This window comes from Halichoerus grypus, chromosome 6, assembly GCF_964656455.1.
Source record: "Halichoerus grypus chromosome 6, mHalGry1.hap1.1, whole genome shotgun sequence".
NCBI classification, from domain to species: Eukaryota; Metazoa; Chordata; class Mammalia; order Carnivora; family Phocidae; genus Halichoerus; species Halichoerus grypus.
The window spans coordinates 164,292,174-164,317,508 of record NC_135717.1 but is presented as its reverse complement, the minus strand read 5'-3'; the positions used below and the strand labels follow the sequence as shown (position 1 = coordinate 164,317,508).

The following is a 25,335-nucleotide window of genomic DNA, read 5'->3' as shown; positions in this document are numbered from 1 at the left end:
AATCCATAAGTCAAAAAAGAGAAGTTCCAAGGGAAATAAAAAATAACACTGAACTGAATGAAAAATGAAAATAACACATCAAAATTTGTGGTACACAGCCAGAGCAGTGTGGAGAAGGATATATAGAGTATCAAATGCATATATAAGGGGAAAAGTCTCAATAATCTAAGCTCCTACTCAAGAACCTGGAAAAAGAAAAGCAAAATAAACCCAAAGTAAGCAAACAATAAAGATAAGAGCAGCAATCAATGGAAGTTGAAACAGAAAAATAGTAGAGAAAATAATGAAACACAGAGTTGGTTCTTTGAAAAGATGAATAAAATTGACAAACCTCTAGGAAGACCGACAGAGAAAAAGAAGAGGACACATTAACAAAATCAGGAATGAAACGGGCTATCACTACAGACTGTAGACATCAGAAGGATAATAAGTGGGATTATGACGAACAGCTCTACCCACATAAATCTGTCAACGCAGATGAAATGAACCAATTCCCTGAAAAAAAAAAAAAAGTACCCCAATGCACCTAATATTAAATAGATAATTTGAATAGCTGTATAGCTCTTAAAAAAATTGAATTCATAATTTAAAAAACTCTCCCCCAAAGAAATCTTCAGGGCCAGATTGAAAAAGGAAGTAATATAACTGTCCTTATTTGCAGATGACCTGATTATCTAAGTAGAAAATCCCAGTAAATCTACAAAAAATTCCTAGAGTAAATGAGTTCAGCAAGGTTGTAGAATACAAGATAAACATACAAAAATCAATTGTATTTCTTTGAGCTAGCAATGAACACATGGACAAAAAAATAAAAATATTATATTTACAATTGCTCAAAAAAAAAAAAAGGAGAAATACATATATATAAATCTAACAAAACAGGACTTGTATGTTGCAAACTCCACAGTACTGATGAAAGAAATCAAAGACGATCGGGATGTCTGGGTGGCTCAGTCAGTTAAGCAGCTGACTCTTGATTTCCGCTCAGGTCATGATCTCAGGGTTGTGAGATGGAGCCCTGCACTGGGTTCCGTGCTCAGCAGGGAGTCTGCTTTAGGATTCTCTCATCCTCTGCCCCTCTCCCTGCTCTCCCTCTCTCTCTAAAATAAATAATAAATCTCAAAAAAAAAATCAAAGACAATCTAAGTACATGAAGAGACATACAATTCATAAACTGAAAGATTTAATATAGTAAAGAGGTCAATTCTCACTGAATTGACATAGAGGTTTAACACAATTCCTATCAAAATCTTAGCAAGATTTTGTTGTTGTTGTTGATACAGTAAATTTATTCCAAAATTTATATGGAGGGGCACCTGGCTGGCTCAGTCAATAGAGCATGTGACTCTTGATCTCAGGGTCGTGAGTTCGAGCCCCACATCGAGGGTAGAGTTTAATTGAAAAAAACCCACAAAATTTATATGGAAAGCCAAAAAACGTAGCTAACATCATTTTTAAAAAGAAGAATAAAATGGAAAGAGTAAGTCTACCTAATGTCAAGATTTATTTTATAGCTACACTATTCAAGACGGTATGATTAATGGTGGAGAGACAGACACATAGATCAGTAGAGCAGAGTGGAGAACCCAGAAATAGACCCACACAAATGTGCAAAAATAATTCAATGAAGGAGAGAGAGCCTTTCCGACAAATGAAGCTGGGATACTCAACATCCACTGGCAAAACAAACAAACCAAAACCAACAAAAAAACACACACAAACAAAACTCAAAAACCTTGAGGTAAGTCCCACACCTCATACAAAAACGAAGGCAAAATAAATCACAGATGTCAGCATAAAACATAAAACTAAAATTTCTAGAAAAAAATGAAATATTCATGATTTAGGGCGAGGCAAGGAGTTCTGATACTTGATACTCAAAGCATAATCTCCATAAAAAGAAAAACTGATCCATTAGATTTCCTCAAAATTAAAAGCTTTTGCTGTGTGAAAGACCCTGTCAAGAGGATAAAAAGAAAAGCTACCGAATGGGAGAAAATACTTGCAGACCACATGTCTGACAAAAGATTCGTATCAACATCAACAGCTAAAAAGCAAACAACTTAATTAGAACACAGGCAAAGACACAAAGGGACATTTCACTGAAGAGGATTGTACAGATGGCAAGTAAGCACATGAAAATATGTTCAACGCCATTAGCCGTTTAGGGAAATGAAAATTAAAACCACGAGATGTCACTTCCACATCTAACAGAACGGCTAAAATAAAAAAGGGCAATAATACCAAACTGTGAGGATGTGGAGAAACTGGATCATTCCTACTTTGCTGGTGGGAATGTCAAACGGTACAGCCACTCTCTAAGCAGTTGAGCACTTTCTTTAAAAACAAATCACACAATTACCATACAACCCAGCGATTGCACTCCTGGGCATTTATCCCAGAGAAATGAAGACATACATTCATACAAAAACCTGTGCATGAATGTTTAGAACAGCTGTATTTGTAATAGCTTGAAGCTGGAAACAATTCAGCTGCCCTTCAGTGGGTAGGTGGGTATACAAACCATGGTAGGTCCGTGCTATGGAGTACTGGTCAGCAATGAAAAGAAACAAACTATGAATACATCCAACAACCTGATAAATCTTCAGAGAATTATGTTGAGTGAGAAAATCCAATTCTAAAAAGTCATATACCATATGATCCCACTGAAATTACATTCTATTTTAAAAAAAAACATTTATTTATTTATTTATTTATTTGAGAGAGAGAGAGAGAGAGTGCATGACCAGGGGGAGCACAGGGAGAGGGAGAGAGAATCTCAAGCAGACTCCATGCTGAGCCGGATGCGGGGCTCAATCTCACGACACTGAGATTACGACCTGAGCCAAAACCAAGAGTCGGATGCTTAACTGACTGCGCCACCCAGGAGCCCCTGAAATTACATTCTTGAAATAAAATTAGAGAAATGGAGAACAGATTAGTGGTTACCAGGGGGTAAGAGTGGGGTGGTGGCAGAAGGGAAATGGGTTTGGCTAGGAGAGTGCAACATGAGGGAATCCTGTGGGTGATGGAAGTTTTCTGCACATTGACTGTATCACACCAATATGGTGGTTGTGATATTTTACCATAGTCTAGTAAGATACTGCCAATAGGGGAAACTGAGTAAAGGCTACATAGTAGTATACAGTTTTTCTTACAACTGCATGTGAATCTATGATGATCTCAGAATCAAAAAGTTTAAAAAACTAAGATGTTTCAATTAAGAATTGAGAAAAAATAAAACAGTGTACAAATCACAAGAAAAAACCCCCGCAGATCAGGTCTTGTCTCTGTCTAAAACCTCCAGTGGTGTTCTATTCACTGCACGTGGAGGGACACCCGCACTTTTCACCACGGAGAATGACTCCATGCAATCTGATTTTTATCTCTGATACTTCTTCCTTTGTCCCACTGCCTCAGTCACCTTGCTCTTCTTCCTGTCACCTCAACACACCAAGCACGTTTCCATTAAGAGCCTCAGCTCCCACACTCCCCACTTGGAATGCTTTTGCCCCAGACCCCTGCATGGCTGGAGCTTTTCCTCACTTGGGTGGTTGCTACCTTCTCAGTGAGACCTTCCTTACATCTTGTCTAGATTACGCCTTGCCTGCCCCACCCCCAGACACTATATCATTGTCTAATTTTTTTTTCATAGCATGTATCAAGCTCTTACTCTCTTTTGCTGATCCATTTCCTGGCTTACCGTGTGTCTGCCCCTCCCCTGGACGTAGTAAGCTCCAGGAGGAGAAAGAATGCGTCGGTCCCATCACCACTACAGCATAGTGAGAGCTGGTGACTGTGGAATGAATCAGCGCTCTGGGGAATTACGTGTGGGAGAAACGGACCAGGAACTTTCTTTAAACAGATGTATATTAAGAAATGGCTATACTGTTCTGTTCCTGGAAAATCTAGAGACGCTGAATTCTTTTGAAGGTAAAATTTAGAAGAGGGAGCCAAAAAACAAAAAAAAACAAAAACCCACATCTGCAACCAGATATCAAGTAATGCATGAATGAGCACAAGTCAAGGATGGGAAGGCATATGCTTCATTTATAGGACAGCTGTATTCCTGTGAGTTGACCATAAAGTGAATTTATTTCCGGAATTTCTCTCTCCTTATCCACTATTTCTTATCCATGTGATAAAACCAGATCCCTGTCCACACAGAACGGCAGATGCGATCTGAACGGGACCCGTTTAATGGAAGGAGAAGGAACAACGCCAGGCAGTTCTGTGACGTGTGGCCACTGACCATCCTCTAACAGGATGGATGGGAGGGCAAGCTTTGTAGAGCTTTCTCAACTCTTTGGATTTCTCTGCCCTCATCTCTCTCCAGTCTTCTTTTGACCATAGGGATATCACTCGTGCTTGGGGAATGCTTGGCTTCACAATGTAGCCACGGGAAATTGATCACCTCGTCTTTCCTCCTACTGGCAATATACATGATGTGTAATACCACACTTCACCAGTAGGGGTTGCCCCTGAGCCCCTATAAGAGCAAACCCAACTCTTGAGTGCACCATCTTTCCCAGACTGTCCGCTCCTGACAAGGAGCTGCTCCTGCCTCATCCCTGGCTCCCTCCACCCTTGAAGATCGGTATGGCTGATGGGGAGCAGGCTCTAGTCCACATCTCCTGGCAAAGGCTCCTCCCTTCTTCCCAACCCCCCCAGCCATTGGCTGCCCTTTAAGGGGTAGTAGCTGAGTGGGGCATAAGGGGCCTGCTGGGGTGCTAGTAATGTTCTCTTTCTTGGCCTAGGTGCTGATCACACAGGTATATTTACCTCGTGAAAACTCTATAGTTATGATCTGGGCACTTTTCTGTATGTATGTCATACTCCAAAACTCCAAAATAAAGTTTACTTTAAAAACCTATAGATTAGGTTTACTTAATACACAGGATGCCTCAGTAATTTCTGGAATTCCTACTATACCCTAAAAAAGGAACAAACAAAAACCAAGAAACCAAAAACAAGTTAGAACCGCTAACTCTGGGAACAGATTTAGGAATGTTTTTCACTAAAGTGGTTTCTTAGGTAATTGCAGGTGAAAGCACCACTCCATTCATTCATTCATTCTATTCATTCATTCAGAGTTGGAGGGGTGAAGAGCAAGGGGCAGGGAGAGTTTGGTTTTGAAATGCTTCCATCAGGTTTTGCTCTCTGTGGAATTGCTGTGGCTCATTACACAAGGGCTGGCACCGCTGCTCCCATTTTGGGTCCTGGTGGGGCTTCCATCAGGTGCAAATCCAGCCTGCAGGGGGCCCTGAGACTCTGGACTAAGGCTAGGCTGCTGACGAGAATATCTCACGAGAGTTGTTCTGGACCCCAGGCCAGGTGCCCCGAGGCTCAGACAGCGGACGGGCCGTGTTGTTGCTGCTTTGTTGTTGGACCGACACTGCCACATCCGGACAGGGCAGCTCTCTGCTCCCCTCTTCACTCTTTGGACAGCCCGTGGGCCCAGCCTGGCAAGGGGAACCCACACTGCCCTTCTGGTTCAGAGGCCCATTCCCCCTGAGACTTCAGAGGCTCCACTGTCTTAGAGGGAACCCCAGGGTTCTAGAAAGTCTGTTCTGGAGCAAAGGGGTAAGAGGCTGGTGCTAGAGCCAGGCTGCCTGGGTTCCAGCCTAGCTCTGCCACTTACTAACTGTGTGATCTTGGGCAAGTGATCACCTGCTCTGTGCCTCAGTTTACCCATCTGTTAAATGCAGATAAGAACATTACCTCCTTCAAACGTTGTTCGTGAGGATTGAGTTAATCCTTATAATACACTTAGAAGAGTGCCTGGCATATAGTAAATATAAAATATATATTTTAGCTTAAAAATATCCTCATTTGTGTCTTGAGACAGTTCATTACAAAAGGGTTCCAAGGTCAAATGAGTTTGGGAAAGCCCTGATTGCCTTTGTGAATTAGGGTATTCGAGGCTCTGCAGGAGAGAAACTGGAGTAATGCAGTGTTAGCCCGCAGAAAGAGCTGACGTTCGGCCTGTTCTCAGGTCAGTGTTCGTGGCTGCTTGGTACGTGCCCTGCAACGGGATGCTTTTTACAGAACACCCTTTGGGAAACAGTGGAAGCGTCACGTCCTCTGGTGAGGCCATCTTTATGACGGAGTCACTTATAAAGCACTCACTAATTTGCAGGGACAATTTGAAGGGCGCTGACTCATGTTATCTTCACAACCACCTTAAGAGGTTTAATATACTTACTGTCCCCATTTTCAGGTAGGGAAACTGAGGCAGACGGAAGTTAAGTAACTTGACTGAGGTCATAAGGTTAGAAAGTGGCACAGCGAGGCTGGAATCCCCGCAGCTTGGCTCCGGAGTCTGTGCTCTGAAGCCCTGTGCCATACAGGCCCTTGGGGCCCACTGAGAAGCCTCAGGGTATGTGGACCTTGATGCACAGACTCCTCTCAGCCTCTCAGACAGACTGGCCGCCCCTGGTGCTTGTGTGGCCACAGTGGTGGGGCATTGGTCACTGTCTCCCCCTGCCCTTGGCTCTCCACCCCAGTGGATGGCTGGGGGATGGGCACACCACCACTGTCCATCCTCAAAGTTCTCTAGCAACACACACAATAATGCCGCATGGCCCACTGGCTGGGACCAGACATCTATATGGTAGCGCCGAACAAGTGACCCCAAAGAAATTTTTAAGAATTGATCTCATAATAAATCCCAAGGGCTGGACTGATGTTTTAATGGGGTTGCAGCATTTCCCTATTGCAGGAATTAGGAGGCCCGTGAGGAAGGGGTGACACTCATCTGATCCTCTGTACCCGAAAAGCTTTCTCCAGGGCCTGGCTTTGCAGGATCCTTGGCGGGATCTGTACCATTTCCCTCTTCCCGCTGAATTCCTATCTGTCCATCCAGGCCTGCTCATGTCTCCGCACCTCCATGACACCTTCCCTGACCGACTCACACCTCTCAGAGCCCATGCCACCCAACTGAATGCTGTTTCATAAACCTCAGATGGCCTTGGGGCACACGTGTTGGCATGATTGCCCCAGCTTTCGTGTAAATTCTCTGGATTAGAAGGTATCTCTCTACTTTGTCCCATGTGCCCAAGGGCTTTGGAACATAGCAGGTGCTCAGCAAAACAGTGGCCCACGGGGGCGCCTGGGTGGCTCAGTCGTTAGCTCTGCCCTCGGCTCAGGTCATGATCCCGGGGTCCTGGGATCGAGTCCCGCATCGGGCTCCCTGCTCGGCGGGGAGCCTGCTTCTCCCTCTCCCACACCCCTGCTTGTGTTCCTGCTCTTGCTATCTGTCTCTGTCAAATAAATAAAATCTTTAAAAAAACAAACAAACAGTGGCCCACAAATGACACAAGTAGCTTTAGCCAGCTGGGCACACGGTCCTCCCCGAAGGGCGGGACCAGGCTAAGGGACTGGCGAGGTCGCTCTTGTTCTCTGCCGCCGACCGACCGCAACAGCGTTAAACTTCTCCTACCTTGCTTGCTTTCAAGATCTCAAACATCAGGGGCAGGCCTTGGGTAATGAGCTCCTCTGTGTACTCTTCCTCCTGAATGGTCTTGAACTCCTTCAGCAGGCACTGGATGAGAGGCCTGCGGTGTTGCTGGAAGGCGATCCGCAAAGACTCTAGCCATGTGTGCAGTGTCCATGGGACCCCTGGGAGGGGGAGGGGAGGGCATGGAGGGGAGGGGAGGACAAGACAGAAAACAACCACAACAGAAGGCGTGTTTTTATCTGGAAGCTGGCCTTTCCCCAGGACAGCACCAAATGACGAGACCAAGACAAGAGCCTGACTTGGGATGAATAGCGCCGGTGTTGCTTTTTTTCCCTGAAGACTTGCAGATGTTGAAACTGAAGATCATAATTCAGTTCCCTTAGCTATGGGTGTCCATCTGTGCACGCCGTTCACATTACTAGGAGCTGCATTTTACCAGATATAACCGTCAGGTAGAACATGGAATTGTCACACGATGCTTATGCCTACTCCATACTTCTGGGTCCTGACTCCGTTCACCTCCACCCCTTCTACCTTCTGGGGGGATGGAAGCTCAGGGAGGGAAGGGTCTTGCCCGGGATGAGACAGCACATCATGCCCAGATGAGAGAGCTCAGAGCTGGTGAAACCTATGGGTGGACTTGACCATCTACCGCTCCATCCAGGACGGACATGGGATGTCAGAGAAAGACCTGGGAGGATACCCCTGTTGCTCCCCTGTGCAAAACAACGTTTCCATCTGTGGGCGCTTCATCAGGCCTTCCTCCTGTAACAGAAACCTCTCCAGCAGCTCAGAGGCACAGAGGAAGAGCGCTTCTCACTACTGTTCATAAGGAGCAGGCCATTCAGAGTCCGGAGCTTCATCATCCTGCTAAATAAGCTCTTGGGGCAATGGCATAAACGTCCCACATCCTAAACAGTCACTCTGAGAGAGAGGCCCACATCCAGAACAGCGGCAGGGGGGCCTCTCCTCAGGCCCTCCGCTCACCTCGACTTGCCACACCAGGTCAGTGGAAGGCCCACGCTAGGTTCTACTATTCCTGTGCGGGGCCCCTGCCCCCAGACTGGGAAGGCTGGGATGTCCTGCTCCCTGGACACACGGAGGAGATGGATCCGAGCTAGCTCACTCAAGGAAGAGCCACCCCTACCTAGCTTTTCCCGAGAGTGGCTTTGCGCCCTGAAGCTCAGTGGGTGAGCCCGGTGAGGAAGTGATGCTCTCATCCTAGCTGGTTGTCTGGCCACTGCTTCATGGATCTGGGTGCTCTACGGCAGTGATTCACCAACCACTGGGAACCACCTGGGATGATTGTTAAACATAAAGATTTCCGGCCTTTATCCATCCAGACCCTCGACAGCAGAGCCTCTGGGTGTAGGGCCTGGCAATCTGTATTCGGACAAGCTCCCAGGTGATTCCAATGCCTAAATTCTCAGGGTCCAGAGTTTGGGAATCATGAGAAAATGACCTGAGGATGGATGGGCCTTTGGGGATCGTGTGGGTGTTTTAGCTTAGAAGTGCTCCAACCAGCAAATGAGAAGCTCCCTGGCCCCGTGGGGTGTGTGCGCGTGTGCATGTGAGTGACCTAGGGCTGGGCGGGGGTGCTGTGCCCAGCGGTGGAGGGTGCCCAGACTGACCTATGCTCCTGATATCAATTGTGACATCCACGTAGCCATGCTCAGCGCTGTGATACATGGCCTCCCTCAGGGCTCTCAGTTTGGCCTTGCTGTTGCGGCTGGCACACAGGGGAGGCGGGGCTGTCTCCGCCAGGTCAGTCCCCTCGGCCAGAATCTCCTCCAGGGACAGGATATCACTCTTCTCCTTCTCTGGCTGAGCGAGCAGTTTGCGGAACACATTCCTGTCAATCATAAACCCAGAGAGGAAGACACTCAGAGATGGAAGGGCTTTGCCAGGGCAGGGACAGGGTGTGGGACGTGGGGACACCACTCATGTGAGACAATGGAATGACAGGAATGACTCTGGGGGGCGGTGGTTTCAGAGGCCTGACCACGGGTGCTTATGTTTTAAGGATGGAGGAGATGGTGGGGCATGACTGGCTATGTTTCCTTGAGGGCAGTCTGGAGCTAAGTGCTTTCCTCAAGTATCTGGAAGGTTCTAGAACTGTGCCCTTTTAACCATCAGCCTGCATGGGGTCCCACAGTGAATTTGCTTTACTTGGGGTATGTGGAATAAAATAGGATGGGGTAAACCCCGAAGGAAATGTAGACAAGTAGTAACCAAGCGTGAGGGGTTTTCTTATTTTTAAAATGGATTCTTCTCCCTTCCTGGCAGCTGAGGTGATGGGTTCTGACCAACACAGGCAGAGTGGAGTCTCTGTGAGGTGAAAGCTGATCGGGAAAGGACAAAACAAGGCAGTCTGAGTGGATGTGCGCTGCGTGGTTGGCTCTGAGCAGGAAGCTGGCAGTTAAGGCCACTCTGGCCAGGCCTGGGGTCTGGCCTGCCTCTGGGCCCCACATCCAGAGATGTAGTGGGTCTGGGGTAGGCCTGGGAATCTGCATTTTTAACAAGCACCGCTTGGGACCTTGTGGCTTTGGCCCATCCTAGCCTACCTGTGTCCGTGGGCTGCAGCCTGGCTGAAAGAGTTCATATCACCCTGGGGGGTGGTAGAAATTCCATTCCTGTACATGGTTCCTATCAGGGGATCCGCGCCACGCTCCAACAGCAAACTAACCAGCTCAAAATTTCCTGCAAGCCCAGAGAAGGGGGTTTTATCAGCGAATCAAGCAAAGATAGAGTCACAGACACATTGAGGGCCAAGGTGGTGGAGACCCTCGGCGGGGACGAGGCTCGGCGGCTCTTACCTACGGCGGCGGCCAGCTGGAGGGGTGTTTCCGAGTAGTTCTCCTCACCATGCTCCACGGAGCCTTCCACCTTGGCCCCGGCGTCCAGGAGCAGCTGTGGAGGAAGAGCGGCCACAGAGACATTTAAAGGACATGCGCTGTGAGGACACATGAGGAAAAGCTGGCAGAAGTCAGTGTGATGCCAATGTTCCTGCCCTCCCTCTGGGTCAGTGGCCATGTGCACAGGGTGAGGGCAGCTGTACGCCGGAGGGTGAACTGACAGCCTCTTGAATCTCCTAGAAGCTCGGACTATCCAAGCGTGGTCTGCAGAAAGCAGGATCGGCATCGCCTGGGAGCTTGTTGGAAATGCTGGCTCTCAGGCACCACCTCGGACCAACTGAATGAGAGTTTGCATTTCAGCAGGATCGCCAGGTGATTGACATGTACGTTCAAGTTTCTAGAAGCTTAGATGACGCTCGTGGCATCGGAGTGCTGGAAGACTCCCTTTTGGGGGTCGGGTACACAAAGCCTCGGAGAGCATTAGAGCGGTCTCTTAGAACCACAGGATCTTGAGTTCTGAAGGACTCTGGGGACCACCTGGGCCAACCAGGGCACAAATCCCTTCTAGAACACTCTGGGTAGTTCTGAGGATAGTTCAGCAAGTTTCCTGGTCAGTGAGATCAATCAATTAAGTGGCAGAGTGAGCTTTGAGGAGTTTACTCTGTTCTGTGCATTCCCGAAGATATCTGGGCTTCTTAAAGATGGAGGCTGTCCATGCTGGGTCTCGCTCACAGTGACTGTGCTCTCAGCACCGCTAATGGAAAATGGGGGGGAGAAATCTGCCTTCTTTACTACCTATCCAGGGCTCCCTGAGGGCATAGCTGGGAGAGGGCTGCTGACGGCATTCCATGCTTTGTGTACCTGCAGGGGAGAGGTGGCCTGACTCCCATTTGGCTTTGCTTGGCTGCCTGCCGCTCCTATTCCTGATTTAAAGGCTTGGGGAGGCCACTGCACTTTAAGGGATGGCATTTGTATCCACTAGGCTGCCCCCCGATCCCTTCTTTACTATATCCCTCTACCAGGAGTGAACTGGGCATGACATTCTACAGAGCATTCTACAGGCAGAAGTCAGCTCTCAGCGTGACACGACACACACTCCGCCCCCTGGAACATGACTTTGGATCTGTCTGAAGGAGTCCCATGACCTAGAAAACAACCCAAGATCCCTGTGGATCTCCAACATTGCCCAGTGGTCCCTGTAACACTCTTTCCTGCTCTGCAGACGTCTAAGAGGCTTGGACCACATAAAAGCAAGTGTTCCTGATGTACCCAAAGGAGGCCAGGTGGGGTAATGGACCGGATGCTGATTTCCTTTTTTTTTGCATGCACTGAAGACTGAGTTTAAGATCTAGAATGTACTGGATGGCTCGTTCTTGAACAACAACGGTACAACAACCAGAAAAAGTCCAAGCAAAGGACCTCGGATGAGGACACCTCTCCATACCTGGGGAGCTGTTTCAGAAGACACATGCAAAGGCCCTACTCTAGACCTCTGGGACCAGATTCTCAATAAGTAGGATCCCAGCAAGTGTCTTTTAGAACCACTCCTTTGGCAACTTGGGGATGCCTCTTTCCAGTAGTTAGAAACCACTAGACTCTACACAAACACCAGGGTCACACCTAAGGGGAGGTTCTAAGGTCTCACACCAGCCGAGTCTTATGTTCATGTTACGATAAGCAAAATGAACAAATCCACAACATCACAGCTCAGGCCCCACCCCCGAGCAACCAGGAACAACTTCGTCCGTTTGCCACTTGTGTGTGTGAAGCTGCGTGTGGGTCTGTGATAATTTCATATTGGTTAAAGCCAGGCCATATAGATCATTACATATGATATTTGCGTTTATATGATATGAATGTGCTATACTTCATTGCAGTTAACCAATATGAATCCCTTAGGGAATGTGCATGCCGGGAGAAGTACAGATTTGCATAATGGAGGAGGTAAAATTAAAGGTCAGACGTGGATAGGGAAATCCATTAATACCTGAACTACAGGAATATGTCCATGCAACACAGCAAAAGTCAGAGCCGTCCAATGGCGGGTCTCGGGGTGGACGGATGGATATTTATGAGGAGTACTGACAACCTATAAACAAATTGAAGTTATTTTCAAAATGTGACCTTTCACAATATTTAGACTAGCAAATCGGACCTATCTGTGGCTGGACACGTGGGCTAGAGATGTACGGGAGGGCATTCTGGAAGTGCCTTTGGGAAATGTTGGTGATAGTGGGGTGGTGACTGTAAGTCCTCCGTGCATCGGAAGGACTCCTTTTGGCTTCTCACCTGAAAGGAGTTAAACTGATGATTTCTGACTTCCTCTATGGTGCCTTGGAGGAACTGCAATGGCAGCTACCATAAGCCAGCTCGCCAGCCTGCCCCTTCTTTCTGCTTAAGGAAGGGTGGTGCTTCTGAGGGCCACAGCATGTCAGATAGCGTGAGATGCCAGACCATGACATCCACACCTTTAGGGGAGACTCTCAGCAGCAGCAAACCTCAGGCAAGGGGAGGTCTGCTTCGAGCTTTCAAGCCAGGGAAGACCACCACCCATCTGATGGAGTGACATTCCCATCTGGTCACAGCTCACCCTACCTATCCTCATTTCACTCTTTGATTGGCTTCCTAGGAGACAAGGACCCTCAAGCTGCTAGAAACCTGGGCACAACCCCATTCCCTGGACACACCGTGAGTGAGCAATCTGATCTGGGTCTTTCAGTATGGGGGCCTCAACACACCCTAGGCCAAAAGGGAGGCAGCAGGGCAGCTGAAGGTTGGGGTCCTGCAGGACCGGCACCCACACAAGGCTTTTCTCCTGAACAGTCCTGGGGCCATCTAGCCATGATGCCTGTTTCATTCAGAGCAGCTGAGTTCACTAATCACCTGCCGGTGGGTTGGGGAGGGAGGCCTTGAACTGGGAGCCATGGGATGGGCTAGAGAGGACCAGAGAAGCCCACCAGGACCCAAAGATGAGGAGGCCTTGCAGGGGTCTGCATGGTGCTGGGGGATTCATAACAGGCAAGAAAGTCCCCAGTACTTGAAACTTGTGATATCCAAAATGGTCTGGATGCAAAACTGTGTCTACTGCCTGTTTTCCTCAGATGAGTATCAAAATCACTAATTTAAAAAAAAAAAAGCACAGTACTAAGACTACAAGAACATCTGATTTTGAACTAACAAGGTTTTATAGGGTTGCTGAGCTAGGCTTGTAGCATGCCAACCTTCCCAGCCTCTGGGGCTGCCAATAGCTGGCTGCCAGAAAGACAGGATAGAATATGGTCAAAAAGCGTGAATTCACCTATTACAAGCCTCGTGGTGTATGTGGGGAAACCGATACTAACTGAATCACAAACTTATGCTAGGTACCCTTTGTATTTATTTCTTCCAGCGACTCGCTGAGATGAGTGTGATTATTCTCTCCCTGTTGCGGATGGGGACTCCGAGGCTCCAAAAGGTTAAGCCACCTGCCCAAGCACAAAAGCAAGTTGCGAAGACTCAGCAGTTCCCGAATTTGAGCCCGAGTGTCAAATTCTAAAGCCCTTGGGGGTGTGATTTCCACTATACACCACACTGCCTCTAGGAAGCTTTGCGATTGGCTTTATGACCTGTGGCTTCCACTCAGCCAACAGGCGAACCAATCAGGATTTGGTTGGGAGGGCGGAGGATCTGGGGGAGCTACACCTCAGGTCAGGGTACATGGACCAGCTCTGTATTAGGCAGAAAGGGCTGATGGCTCAGGAGAGCGCTCTCTGCCCCATCCCCAAAGGAATGATGAGCAGTAAGAATCAGACTCAGTTCGGCTGAAGCAAAGAAAAGCTGGTGCTCCCCGCAGCTTTGCTGGTTGTTTTTAAATGAAATGTACAAGCAGGCAGCTCCTCCTGCGGTTGGGCTGGGGCCTTGGGATGGAGGAAATCCACCAGCTGGTCTGACCTATTTGCGGGACTGAGCACACTCAGTGGTGGCTCTTGGGAGAAAAAGCCCCCCTCCCCCCTTGCTCATTTGCCCCTGGGGGACTGCCAGGCCGAGGGGCCCTGCAGCCCTCTGCACCCTCACCTCGACATTCAGGTCAGCTCCGGCATCCAGCAGCATCTGAACCATCGCCTCGTCCCCGCGGACGCAGGCGTACATCAGGGGGGTCATGCCCTGCAGTGGGTTAAAAACCAGAGAATGGAGAGGGTTTACACGGTGGCTGTGTCACTCAACAGTAACAAATGGAAATTCTTACTTGTGTGCAGGTGGCTAGGCTTGTACGCAAAATCCAGCGTTAAAAAAACAAACGTGCCACCCTAGGACGCATAAGGTCACAATCCCGCACATTTTGAAACCCAAAATGGAAGCAAAAAATTGGGTGGGGGATGAATTGCCTTTTTTTTTTTTTTTCAATTATTTTTGCTTAAGTTGGAGTATTTTCATTTGTCTGTCCTAAGGTGCAGCAGACCTAAGAGTGTTTGCTAAAACAAGTGGCTGATTTCAACTTACAGGTCTTAGGAACTCTCCGGATTCTGTGACATCAGTCCAAACTACCTGATTCATACACACTGTTTCCTTGGCATTTTCTCCTTCACAATATAACAAGTGTCATCTTTGCTTTATATAAGCTGCCGGTCAGTGTCAAGGGAAACCGGATGCCTCTGAGCACGCCCCCATCACTGACGTCTGGTTTGACATTATCATTTACAAGCAAAAGGCAAGTGAATGAGGAACGGCTTTTAGGAATTCCATATTTGCCTGTGACTCCTGATTATTTTGAAGTTCCACAACCAACAGAAGGAAGGGATGGATTTTTCAATAAATGGTGCTGTGAAGGTGGCTATTTGGGAAAACATGCAAATTAGAGCCTTATCTCACACAAATGCTACATTAAATGGTCATATGGCAAAATAATTTCTAGTTTGACTAGAGACATAGAGAAAAAATTAAGACCATAAAAGACATCTCACTGGATCTGTTTCTAGGTGCAAAAGGAATGGAAGAAATCACGAATAAAAATCATTACGGTGTTGAGGACATAAAATGGAAAACACTATAAACAAAACTGAAAGGTAGACAATAAATTGAGACATATTTGTCATATTATAACAACGGGTTATATGTCTAATACGTAAAGAACTCTTCTAAATAAAGAAGATAGTAAAGCTCCAATGAAATACTTGCAAAACATTAAGTAAAAGATTAATAGGGAAACACATATACTGTTGGAGGGTGTGTATAAGGAAACAAAGTCTCTGGAAAAGTAATTTGAGATTGAGAACGTTCAGAAAGGTTGATGTGTTTGAGCCACTATTTCCACTTTTAAGAATTTCCCTAATGATGAGCATAGCATAACATACAGGACGGTAGAATCATTATTTTGTACACCTGAAACTATTGTGTCAACTATACTTCAATTAAAAAAACCTTCCCTAATGAAACAATCAGGGATTTGAACAAAGACTTGTGTGTTTAACTCAGCATTATTGATAAAAGTCATTAGAAACAACCTGAATATCCAACAACTGAGAACGGAAAACTGAATCAATAATATGACCATTTAATGTAGCCATTAAAAATGATTTAAAAAAAAGAATATTTAATGATACTGCAAAGTACCTTTAATATAAATTATTGGAAAAGGCAAGACATTATAAATCCCTGTTTTAAAAAAATAATATAAGAGTGTGTGTGTGTGTGTGTGTGTGTGTGTGTGTGTGTGTGTTAGGGCTCCTTGCTGCTCAGGAAAATTCTTAGCTGCTATTCTTTCCCTGGAACTCGCCGCATGAGCTGTCCATATGAGAAACAGCTCCATCTGTCCCTTGTGACTTTCCGTCTGGGGCTCACATTGAAAACTGCTGTTTGTTTTCTCTGTCCGTGACACTTTCACCCACATGGTGTCTCTTGATTGGTAGACGCATGAGCCTCTTACCGTACCTCAGTTTCAGGGGCTTGGGGGACAGCTGCCTGTTTTTGAGGTGCCTCCTAGGGTTCCCCAGAATGACTTCCGTGTATCTCAAACATACCCTGAAAGTTTGGTAAAAATACTCCCGGAGCTGTTCTGTGATGCAGTAACAGAAAGGCAGGCAGAGAACTAATTTTAACCACGCTGAAAAAAGGACTTGAAGGACACATGCTAAATATAAATGATGGCTATCTGGGTGATGGCATTATTTCCTTTCTGGAATAGGCCTATTTTTCTCTATTTTTCATTTCAGCTGCAAAGATCATGTGCAACTTCTATAAAGATGAACGAGGATGTTTTTGTATTTTAAAAACTAAAACTAACTAAATTAAAAAAAAAAAAAAAAAAAATCACCCTAAGTCACCAGTAGGGGGAGTGCGTGTCCAGGGCCTGCTGTTGCCATCTTGGCATGGGGCAATGCACCTGGTGGAGGGGCGGGGGGCGTCCACTCAGACTCTCGGACCCTGTACCTGTTCGCTCATGGTGTTGATCCCATCGGGCCCCAGGAGAGACACTGCCTGCTTCACCAGGTCCGTCCGCCCACAGTTCAGCATCCGGAAACCCAGGTCCTGCTTAAACTTGGCTTCGATGGCCACTGCATCCAGCTTCCGAGAAGCACAAAAGCAGTCGTCGGCCCTAAGGAAGGGAGAGATGGTCAGTTGGGTGCAGCGGCTTCCTCGGGAACTGGTCCTTGAGGACCAGGAGAGCTAGAAAGCACCAAGGATCCTTTGCATTTTCCATGCCAACGGCCTGTTCCTAGGCTCCAATTAAAATATGGATGTCTTGATCCTTTGTCCTTGTAACTGTTGCACCTCTGTCTTCCTCCATGCTTCCAGAGCATGCTGAGCTAAGTATGGTGAGAGCTAATATTTACTGAATGTTGACCATGGGCTAGGCACTCTGCTAAACTCTTTACGTGAGTTAGTTCATTCAGCCCCCACACAGCCCCAAAAGGCAAGTGCTATCATTACCCCTCTTCTAACCATGACGATAAATACACAGATAAAGGACTTGCCCAGGGCCACAGAGCCAGCAACCTGTAGTGGACCCTGTCCCAGCCCCCTTTCTATCCCCTCCTCTTGCTAACCCAGAGGGTGGAAACTGAGGAAAAGAGCCACGTGTTTAGAATTCCTGGTCCCATTCCTGCTTCTAACTAAGCCACTTTGTGGCATAAGGAAAGGTTCAGTTTGTGAGGGAACTACCTTCTTTTTTATCATTGGAGGAAAAGAGAGGGGCTACTGTTCCTGAAAGTTTATGGCACTGAGGCTCCTGTTCATCAGTAAGGCTAGGACCTGGGGGAGAGCCCTTCAGGGGTGAACCACAAAGGGTGCCTCAGGAAGTGGGTGGGATGGGTATGTGCTTGACTCTTCGTTTGGTTTCTGATGTATCATTCATCTCTGCCTGGGCAGAAGGCCACCGTGAAATAGGAACCCAGGGTAGGAGATAGCAGGGCTCTGGACAGGAGACAGTAAGTTTGCTTCTGGCCACCAGGGGGAGCTGATGCAGTGAAGATAGAAACCAGAACAAGACGACTGAAAGCTTGGTGTTGATGTGGGGTCTAATCTGCATGCACAGCTCAGGAAGCTGGGCGTCTGGCTAAGCCTCCAAGGGCCTAGTTGTATGAGCACGGGGAGAGACCAAGGAAGGCCCACAGTTGACCAGGAGCCTGGACTCCAGGATTAAGACCTTTTCATGGCAGGCTGGGGAGCCAAGACCACCCAACACTGTTGGAGGACTCTCTAGGGAAGATCGAGGGCCCCGCAGGTGGTGGGGGAGGACTGAAGGACCCTGGGCCTCAGCATCCAAGATGTGATGGGGTTTGTGCAGTAAGGCTTGATACGTGGGGCTCTGGACTTGGGGCTCTCACAGTGAGCGTTGCTAGATTTAACAAATAAAAGTACTTAAGTAAATACTGCATGGAACAAACTTACACTAGAATATTATTTGCTGTTTATCTGAAATTGAAATTAAACTTTTTTTTTTTTTTAATTTGGAAAAGGGCAGAGCCACTGCCAAGATTTGAGAAGAACACAGGGAGAGACCACAGAGCCCAGCATTTCCAGGGGAAGAGAGGAAACCCCCGTGTGGTGGTGCGCTGCATCTAAGTTTCCTAAAAATAAAAATGGTCCAGGCCAAATGGACAGGACAGAGCAAAGAGGGTGAGAGCAACAGGGCCAGGTTCTGGGGCATACAATAGAGGCTTCTGGAAAGGGAAAGGGGGTGGTCTGCATGTGTCGTGTTGAGGTGTCTGGAGCCTTGATTGGGTGGGGTGTATGTACAGATCTTGGGGAGGTATCAGATTTGACTAATTGTAGGGAAAACTTTTCTTCTAACAGACCACTATCTAGTCCGGGAAGAGGTTGATTTGTGAAATCAAGAGCCTCCTTCTTGAGAGCAAAGATGCTATGAATTGTCGTTGTCAGTGAATTTGCAGTTTCCTCTCTCCTGTCTGTGTCTAAGCCCCTTCTGCTCTCCTCCATGCTTGACTGACTGACTCAAATGAGCATTTTTTTTTTGCTGGAGTCAAGTTGAATTCCACGTGACTGGAGAAATGTTACTGAGCACCTACTCTGTGTGGGCACCGTGATAGGGGGCTAGGAGGCGGGAGACACAGACCCCACCCTGTGTTCCCTGAGAGCCCAGACTCAGAAGCCAATAACTCCAAGAACATCAGCACAAGTGTTTACCAGCTACAGAGGCCCTTGATTTTAATTACAAAGAGACAAATGGCAAGGAAATTACTGTAGCTAAGATGGTGATGATAATAATTGTTATTATAGGAAGCTAACGTTTATTGAGTTCTTACTATCGAAATCTAAGCTCTTTCCCTGTATGAAGTCATACAGTCATCACGACAAGTCCACAACGGAGGTGCTATCAGGGGCCCCATTCTAGAGTTGAGGAACCTGCCCATGTCACAGAGCTGGTAAGCAGCGAGCCCATATACTACCGCTTTCTTGAGCGCATCTCTTGGATGTCTCCCGGACTCTCAGATGTGGCATGTCTGAAATGCAACTTTTTCTTAACACGTCCACCCCTCCATCCTCCAAACCTGTCCCCCAGTCATCCCGTCTCTGTGAATGGCACCCCTGTCCACCCAGGTGCTCAGGCCAGAACTTTCTCCCATGCTCATGGCCACTCCATCAGCTGTTGATTTCACCACCCCAATCCCAAATCCATCCACGGCTCTCCGGCTCCACTGCCCACACACGGGTTCCAGACACCGGCCTCTCGTCTAGATGAGTGCAGTGGCCTCCTCACGGGTCTCCATCCAAACCAGTCTCTTTCTCTTTTTTTAAAAGATTTATTTATTTCAGAGAGAGAGAGAGGGAGGGGGAAGAGAGAAAGAGCATGAGCGGGGGCGGGGGGAGAGGCACAGGGAGAGGGAGACAAGCAGACTCCCTGCTGAGCAGGGAGCCCACCGCAGGGCTCGATCCCAGGACCCTGAGACCACGACCCGAGCTGAAATCAAGGGTCGGAGACTCAACCGACTGAGCCACCCAGGTGCCCCCAAACCAGTCTCTTATGCAAGAGTGAGCTTAAAATGTAAGTAAGACTGTGCGGTCCCTCTGCTTCAAACCTTCCCAGGCCTTCCCCTGTACTGACATTAGAAGCCAGCTCCCGGGGCCTGGCCCGCACGCTCTGCAGGGCTGAGGCCCGTCCCCAAGTCTTCCGGCAGGTGCCGCCCTCCACTGGCCTGGCTCTCTCCTGCCTCGAGGACTTTCTTCTTGCTCTCCCCTCTCCTGGCTCTTTGCGGGGCTGGCTCCTTCTCACTCCTCAAATATGAACTTGAATGTCACGTCCAAAGGAGGCCTTCTCTAAAGGAGGGCACACCCCTTTCCTGCCTTTACACGCCGCGTCTCTGGCCAGTTTCATCCTCCCCTTTCTTAGCACTTTTCACAATCTGTGACTACCCTATTCTATTCTTCCTATCTGTCTGTCTGTCTGTCTATCTATCTTACCGTTTGTTTGCTGTCAGCCTCCTGGGGGCAGGACCACATCGATCCTGTGGTGCCTCTTACGTTCTTGAAGCATACTGTCTTAACTGATGGGGGGCCATGCAAGACCTGCCATTTATTCTTGAGAGCAGACGCCAGGAAACACCTGTTTTTCAAGAATCCCTCAATCCTACAAAATGAGTAATGGTTACTGAATGTTACCAGCTAAAGCAGGTAAGAAACAGTTTCCATAAAGGCTTGTGAAAACATGGCTTTCTATTCAACCTGGTTTGTTAGAAAATTTAACTCTGCGACATTCAAATTCCTGCAGCATTCCTGTAAACACGACTCAGAGCTCCATTGATTCTTTCTGGAAGGCCTTGGAAGGATCTGCCACTGAAGACCAATAGGTCCCCCTGGGGCCTGGGCGAATACGTGCGCCTTCCGAAGAGTGGGACTTATTTATGCAGAAATCTATTAAGCCACTCACCTGGAGCTTCACCAGAAGGTGATCAACTCTGTGGTTTTCCCCTCTAGTGGCTTTCAATGACGCCATAAAAAATCTGATCAATTTAAGTAAGAGGTCAGCTATGGAAGTAGTCCATTTCTCTGATTTCTCAAGGGCCCCGGCCCCAAGAGATTGGCTCAGTATTTTCCACCCCTTCAAGAATGTGACTTCAGAAAGATGTTTTCCAGGAAGCCTGCAGGCCTGAGCATAGCAAGCAATCGAGTTGCCTTTTCTCCCCTGGGAAGGAGGCAGCGCTGGAAGCATTGGAAGGAGGAGGAGGGCTGTTGGTGCGTTCTGCTAATCTCTTGATATAGTCCCAGTGACAAATGCAAGCAGGTGAGGCCTCAGACACATTTTATTCATATATTCATTTTTAAAGCTAGCATACATGTGAGTTGTGAGCATGAACCCTGGTTCCCAGTGCTGCTACTTAGCAGCTGTGTGATCTTGGGGCAAGTTCCTTAACCTCTCTGTTGTTCAGTCTCCTGAGCTGTAAAATGAGTTTAGTAAAAACACCTTCCTCCTAGGATTTTGGATGTGGGTTAAATGAGACAATCCATGTATTGTGCTTAGAAGAGTATAGAGCTTAGCACACAGGTCTCATGAAATGTTAGCGATCTCATATCATAATCGTTACTGTAAATCACAAAGCAAGGTGTAGACTGGAGAGAACACACTGTATTTGGAGGGACCAAATACAGAGACTTGGAGACTGAAGAACACTGTAGTAATAGCACTTCTTAAGGTCTCAAATTAGACACCGTAGCTAACAAATTCCACCAGAATAAAGGCAGTCCTTCTCCCAGTGGGGAAACCCTGGCCCCCAGAAAGGCTCCCATGCCTCAGCATGCTTTTGAAGTAAACTGTAAGTGATGACAGAGGTTGGGAAGGGAGGAGGATGGGGGTCACGCTTGAAGAAAGCACAGTTTCTGGAACAGTTCAACAAGCAGGAAATGGCAGAGCAGAGCCACTCAGGAGGCTGGGGGCCTGCCCAGCTTGGCTCCCAGCCCCTCTTTTCTCCCTTACCCCCAGGACCAATCCTGACTCCACTGATGCAGGAAAGTGCCAGGCAGTTTCCAGGCTCCCTGGGCATGGACTCTAGGCTAACTCTGGTAAGCCCATCCCCAGTGGTTGCCTGACAGCCTGGGTTTGTCACTCACTGCTTATGCTGTGCACTAACCCTGCGCAGGTAACTTAATCTCATTCCATTTTCTCACGTGTAAAATGGGGACACTAACATTTTTACACATTTTACCGATTTAACAAATACTAGTTCTTACCATGTACCAGGCATATTATAACTTTCTGCAAATATTAACGTGTTTAATTCTCACAATAACCCCATGAGGAAGGCATTATTGTTATTAACTTCACAGACAAGGAAAAATGGGGCACAGAGAGGTTAATTAACTTGCTCGTTGTCACACAGCTAATGAACTAGGAGTCAGGATTTAAACCCAGGCAGTCTGGCTCCAGAGTCTGTCCCACTAACCACTCTGTACAGCCCAGTTCCTAACAATGTGCTGGCAATCACTGGGCTTCCATGCATGACTCTGGGATCTGAGTCTCACAGGCCCAAACAGTCCCCACAACCATGACCTCCCCTCACCAGTAAAAAAGAAGCCACCCCTTACTGCATGCTCCCTGTGTGCCAGGCACCATACCAAGTGCTCAATTCCTACCACTTCAACCGACCTCTCCTTGGAGGTACTGTTATCATTATTCCCATTCTACGGACAAGGAAACTGAGGCACAGGTCTGAGTGTTCGACAGCAAAGCTTGTCTCCCATGGAGCAGGCAGAGCCTAGTGCTCAAGACCCTCTGTGCTTCCTACCTGCTACCTTGGGCAGGGAACTAACCTCTCTAAGCCTCTCTTTTCCTATCTGCAAAGCAGGGATGATAAGAGTAGTACTTAGGCCTCTATCTGTGAGGAGGATTAAGAAATAATACTTCTGAGCTACTCAGCACAGCATGTGATGATAACCATACACAGAATGCATATTTATTTGTATATGCACACTATTTTGTGACTGTAGGTTCTCTTTCCAGGGATTTAACCAGGCATCCGGAAGTCCACCCCTCCCCCCCATCCTCCCACTACACACTTAATCAGTCCCAGGGCAGGTCCTTCCTTGCCCCCCACAGCCCTTTCCAGCTGCCATGGTGCCCAGTCCTCATCAGGGCCTTGTTTGCAGAGCCTTTGACAGCTCTGATCTTGCTCCAGCAGCTTCTCGCTGCCCCTTCCGTGTTGCCGTTCTTGTTCATCTTGGTCTTACCAGCAGGCTGGCAGCCTGGGACAGAGCGACTTCCCAGGGGGGTGGGGGTGGGGGGCTGTGGGAGGGGTGGAGCCGCTCTGCCCTGCTCCCATGGAAGATACCAGTGCCCGCCTTCGTGGGGCGCAGGCAGAGGTGTTTACCTGCTGTGGGGACGACTCTGGGGGGGATGCAGCCCGCCCTCTGCTGCCTGGGCCCCAGGACCTGTGATTTGGTTTATAGGATGGTTCCCAAGGCTGACAGTCACATTAGTTGCCTTGGAACAGATTAAGATATTAACAGTAGTCCGAGAAATAGTAAAGATCTACAGTTTTCCTAACACACTGTAGTTAACACTAACAATGGCATTTACAGGTAGCGTTTCCCGTGCTAGACATTTTACAGGTAATAGCTCACCTCATCCTCCAAATAATCCCACTGTTCTCTTTTTATTCATTCATTCATTCATTTATTTGACACAGAGAGAGACAGCGAGAGAGGGAACACGAGCAGGGGGAGTGGGACAGGGAGAAGCAGGCTTCCCGCTGAGCAGGGAGCCTGATGCAGGGCTCGATCCCAGGACCCCGGGATCATGACCTGAGCCAAAGGCAGACGCTTAACGACTGAGCCACCCAGGCGCCCCCCCCCCCACTGTTCTTTTTACAGATGAAGAAGCTGAGGCATGGGGCTTCTGTCACTTGCCCAAGGTCCCACAGCTCGCAGGTGACACAGCTGGCATTCAACCCCGCTGGTCTGACTTCTGAGCCCACGTTCACGTCCTGCTTAAACCCTCACAGGAACCCCGAAAGGCAGGCTTCCGTATCCCCACCTTACAGATGAGGAAGAAGCACCTGAGAGGCATTCACGAGCCTGCCTTCGAGTCACTTGGCTCCTTCTTCCTCCATTCCAACCCAGGCTAGGGGAAATGCCACGATTCATTCATTCCGTGTACTGTTCACCGAGCGCCAGCAGCAGGCCGGTCAGGGTCAGCTGCTGGGTCCAGCAGCAAGCGAGCCAGACCGGGCCGTGCCCGCCCAGGCTGCACGGAGGACAGTAAGCGGGCTGTTGGCTACAGTGGTGACCACGTCATGGAAAACGGAGGGGTCTGGGAGAAGAATGAGAAGCATAACCCTAACTCCAAGTCCTAACTGAGGCTCAAACAGCCGGCCTTTCATGTTCCTCGGTGGGATACCAGACAGATTTATGATGTCGAGAAGAAGACAACGATGCTGATTTCATTTATCTAGAGCCTCGGGAGCTCACTGAAGGGTGGCAGAGAGAACTACTGATGTATATGCCAACACAGCCTGGTTCCTGGCTGCATAACCCCGGTTATGGTGTAACCATCTCTCTCTGGGCTTCCGCACACTCATCTCTAACATGGGAAGAACAGGACATATGCGTTCAGGTTTTGTGACGAATAAGGGAGACCGTGCACACGAACCTATTCTGGCTACTCTGGAGGCCCTGTTGGAATATGGACACACGCCTAGAGAATGTGGGATGTGGGATGCTGACAGAGACTATGAACTTCCAGAAGATGTGGCCATCGGCCAGCCATCCGAAGTGCAACAGAAACATCATGGAGTATGTATGTATGTTTCTTCAGGGACAAGGATAGCGTGTTGGCTATGAGGCAACCCCTAAGCCAGGCATGGAAAACAGGGTTAATCTCAGGCACCAACTCTGATTCATTCGTATGGCTGGTTGGAGTATGGTGTGAAGGAGGATTCTGAGGCCAGGTCTCGGCTTCGCCAGGCAAGAGGAACACCAGGGCCCTTTAAAGAAACAGTTCTGAAAGCAATTGGTAAGGTGGGAATATAGGGCCAGGGTAAAGGCTCAGATGAGTGTGGTTTGAAGTCATGGCCGTACCACCCATCAGCTGTGTGACCTTGGAGAAATCACATTTCCTCCAACAGCCTCAGTTTTTCTCATCCATAAAAAGGGGGCCTGGGGCTAGTCAAGCTCTTGGGTGCCTCCCAGCATGGGCATTCTCTGAGTTGATCCCATGTTTTCTGGTGCTCATGAACCATTCCTTACTTTGTACCAGCTTTCCTCCCTTCCTCCATCCCAACCCTTGAGCTTCTCTGTTTTTGCTCTTAGTCACGCAAACACTTGTTCATGGCCAAGAGGAACACCTGGGAAAGAGATGTGTGTCAAGGAGTGCTATCTCCCAGCATCCATTCTCCACCCCTCTCCTCAGAGCAGATTCCATAGAATCTTCGTCCCTCACTGAGTTTTGGCATGGCACATGGCACATGGCATAAGAGCCCCATCTCCCCCTCCCCTTGTGGCCGGCGACAGCCATTTGACTGAAGTTCACACCAGCAAACATGAGCAGAAGGGATGCAGGAAACTTTCGTGTCCTGGTGGTGAGCTGGAGCCAGC

General features: G+C 48.2%; 1 protein-coding gene across 2 annotated transcripts in view; it reads right to left on the bottom strand.

The window, feature by feature from the left end:
- The window catches only part of ABTB3 (ankyrin repeat and BTB domain containing 3), a 300,970-nt gene that overhangs the window by 31,352 nt on the left and 244,283 nt on the right, over positions 1-25,335 (bottom strand). The window contains exons 5-11 of one of the 2 annotated variants that reach the window (XM_036093514.2): positions 16,720-16,885; positions 14,368-14,457; positions 12,302-12,403; positions 10,276-10,369; positions 10,024-10,159; positions 9,091-9,311; positions 7,442-7,620 (exon numbers count right to left, since the gene is read on the bottom strand). In XM_036093514.2, coding sequence (XP_035949407.1) covers positions 7,442-7,620; positions 9,091-9,311; positions 10,024-10,159; positions 10,276-10,369; positions 12,302-12,403; positions 14,368-14,457; positions 16,720-16,885 — 988 coding nt within the window. The remainder of the gene's footprint in view (positions 1-7,441; positions 7,621-9,090; positions 9,312-10,023; positions 10,160-10,275; positions 10,370-12,301; positions 12,404-14,367; positions 14,458-16,719; positions 16,886-25,335) is intronic. The other variant, XM_036093515.2, reaches the window with a different exon arrangement.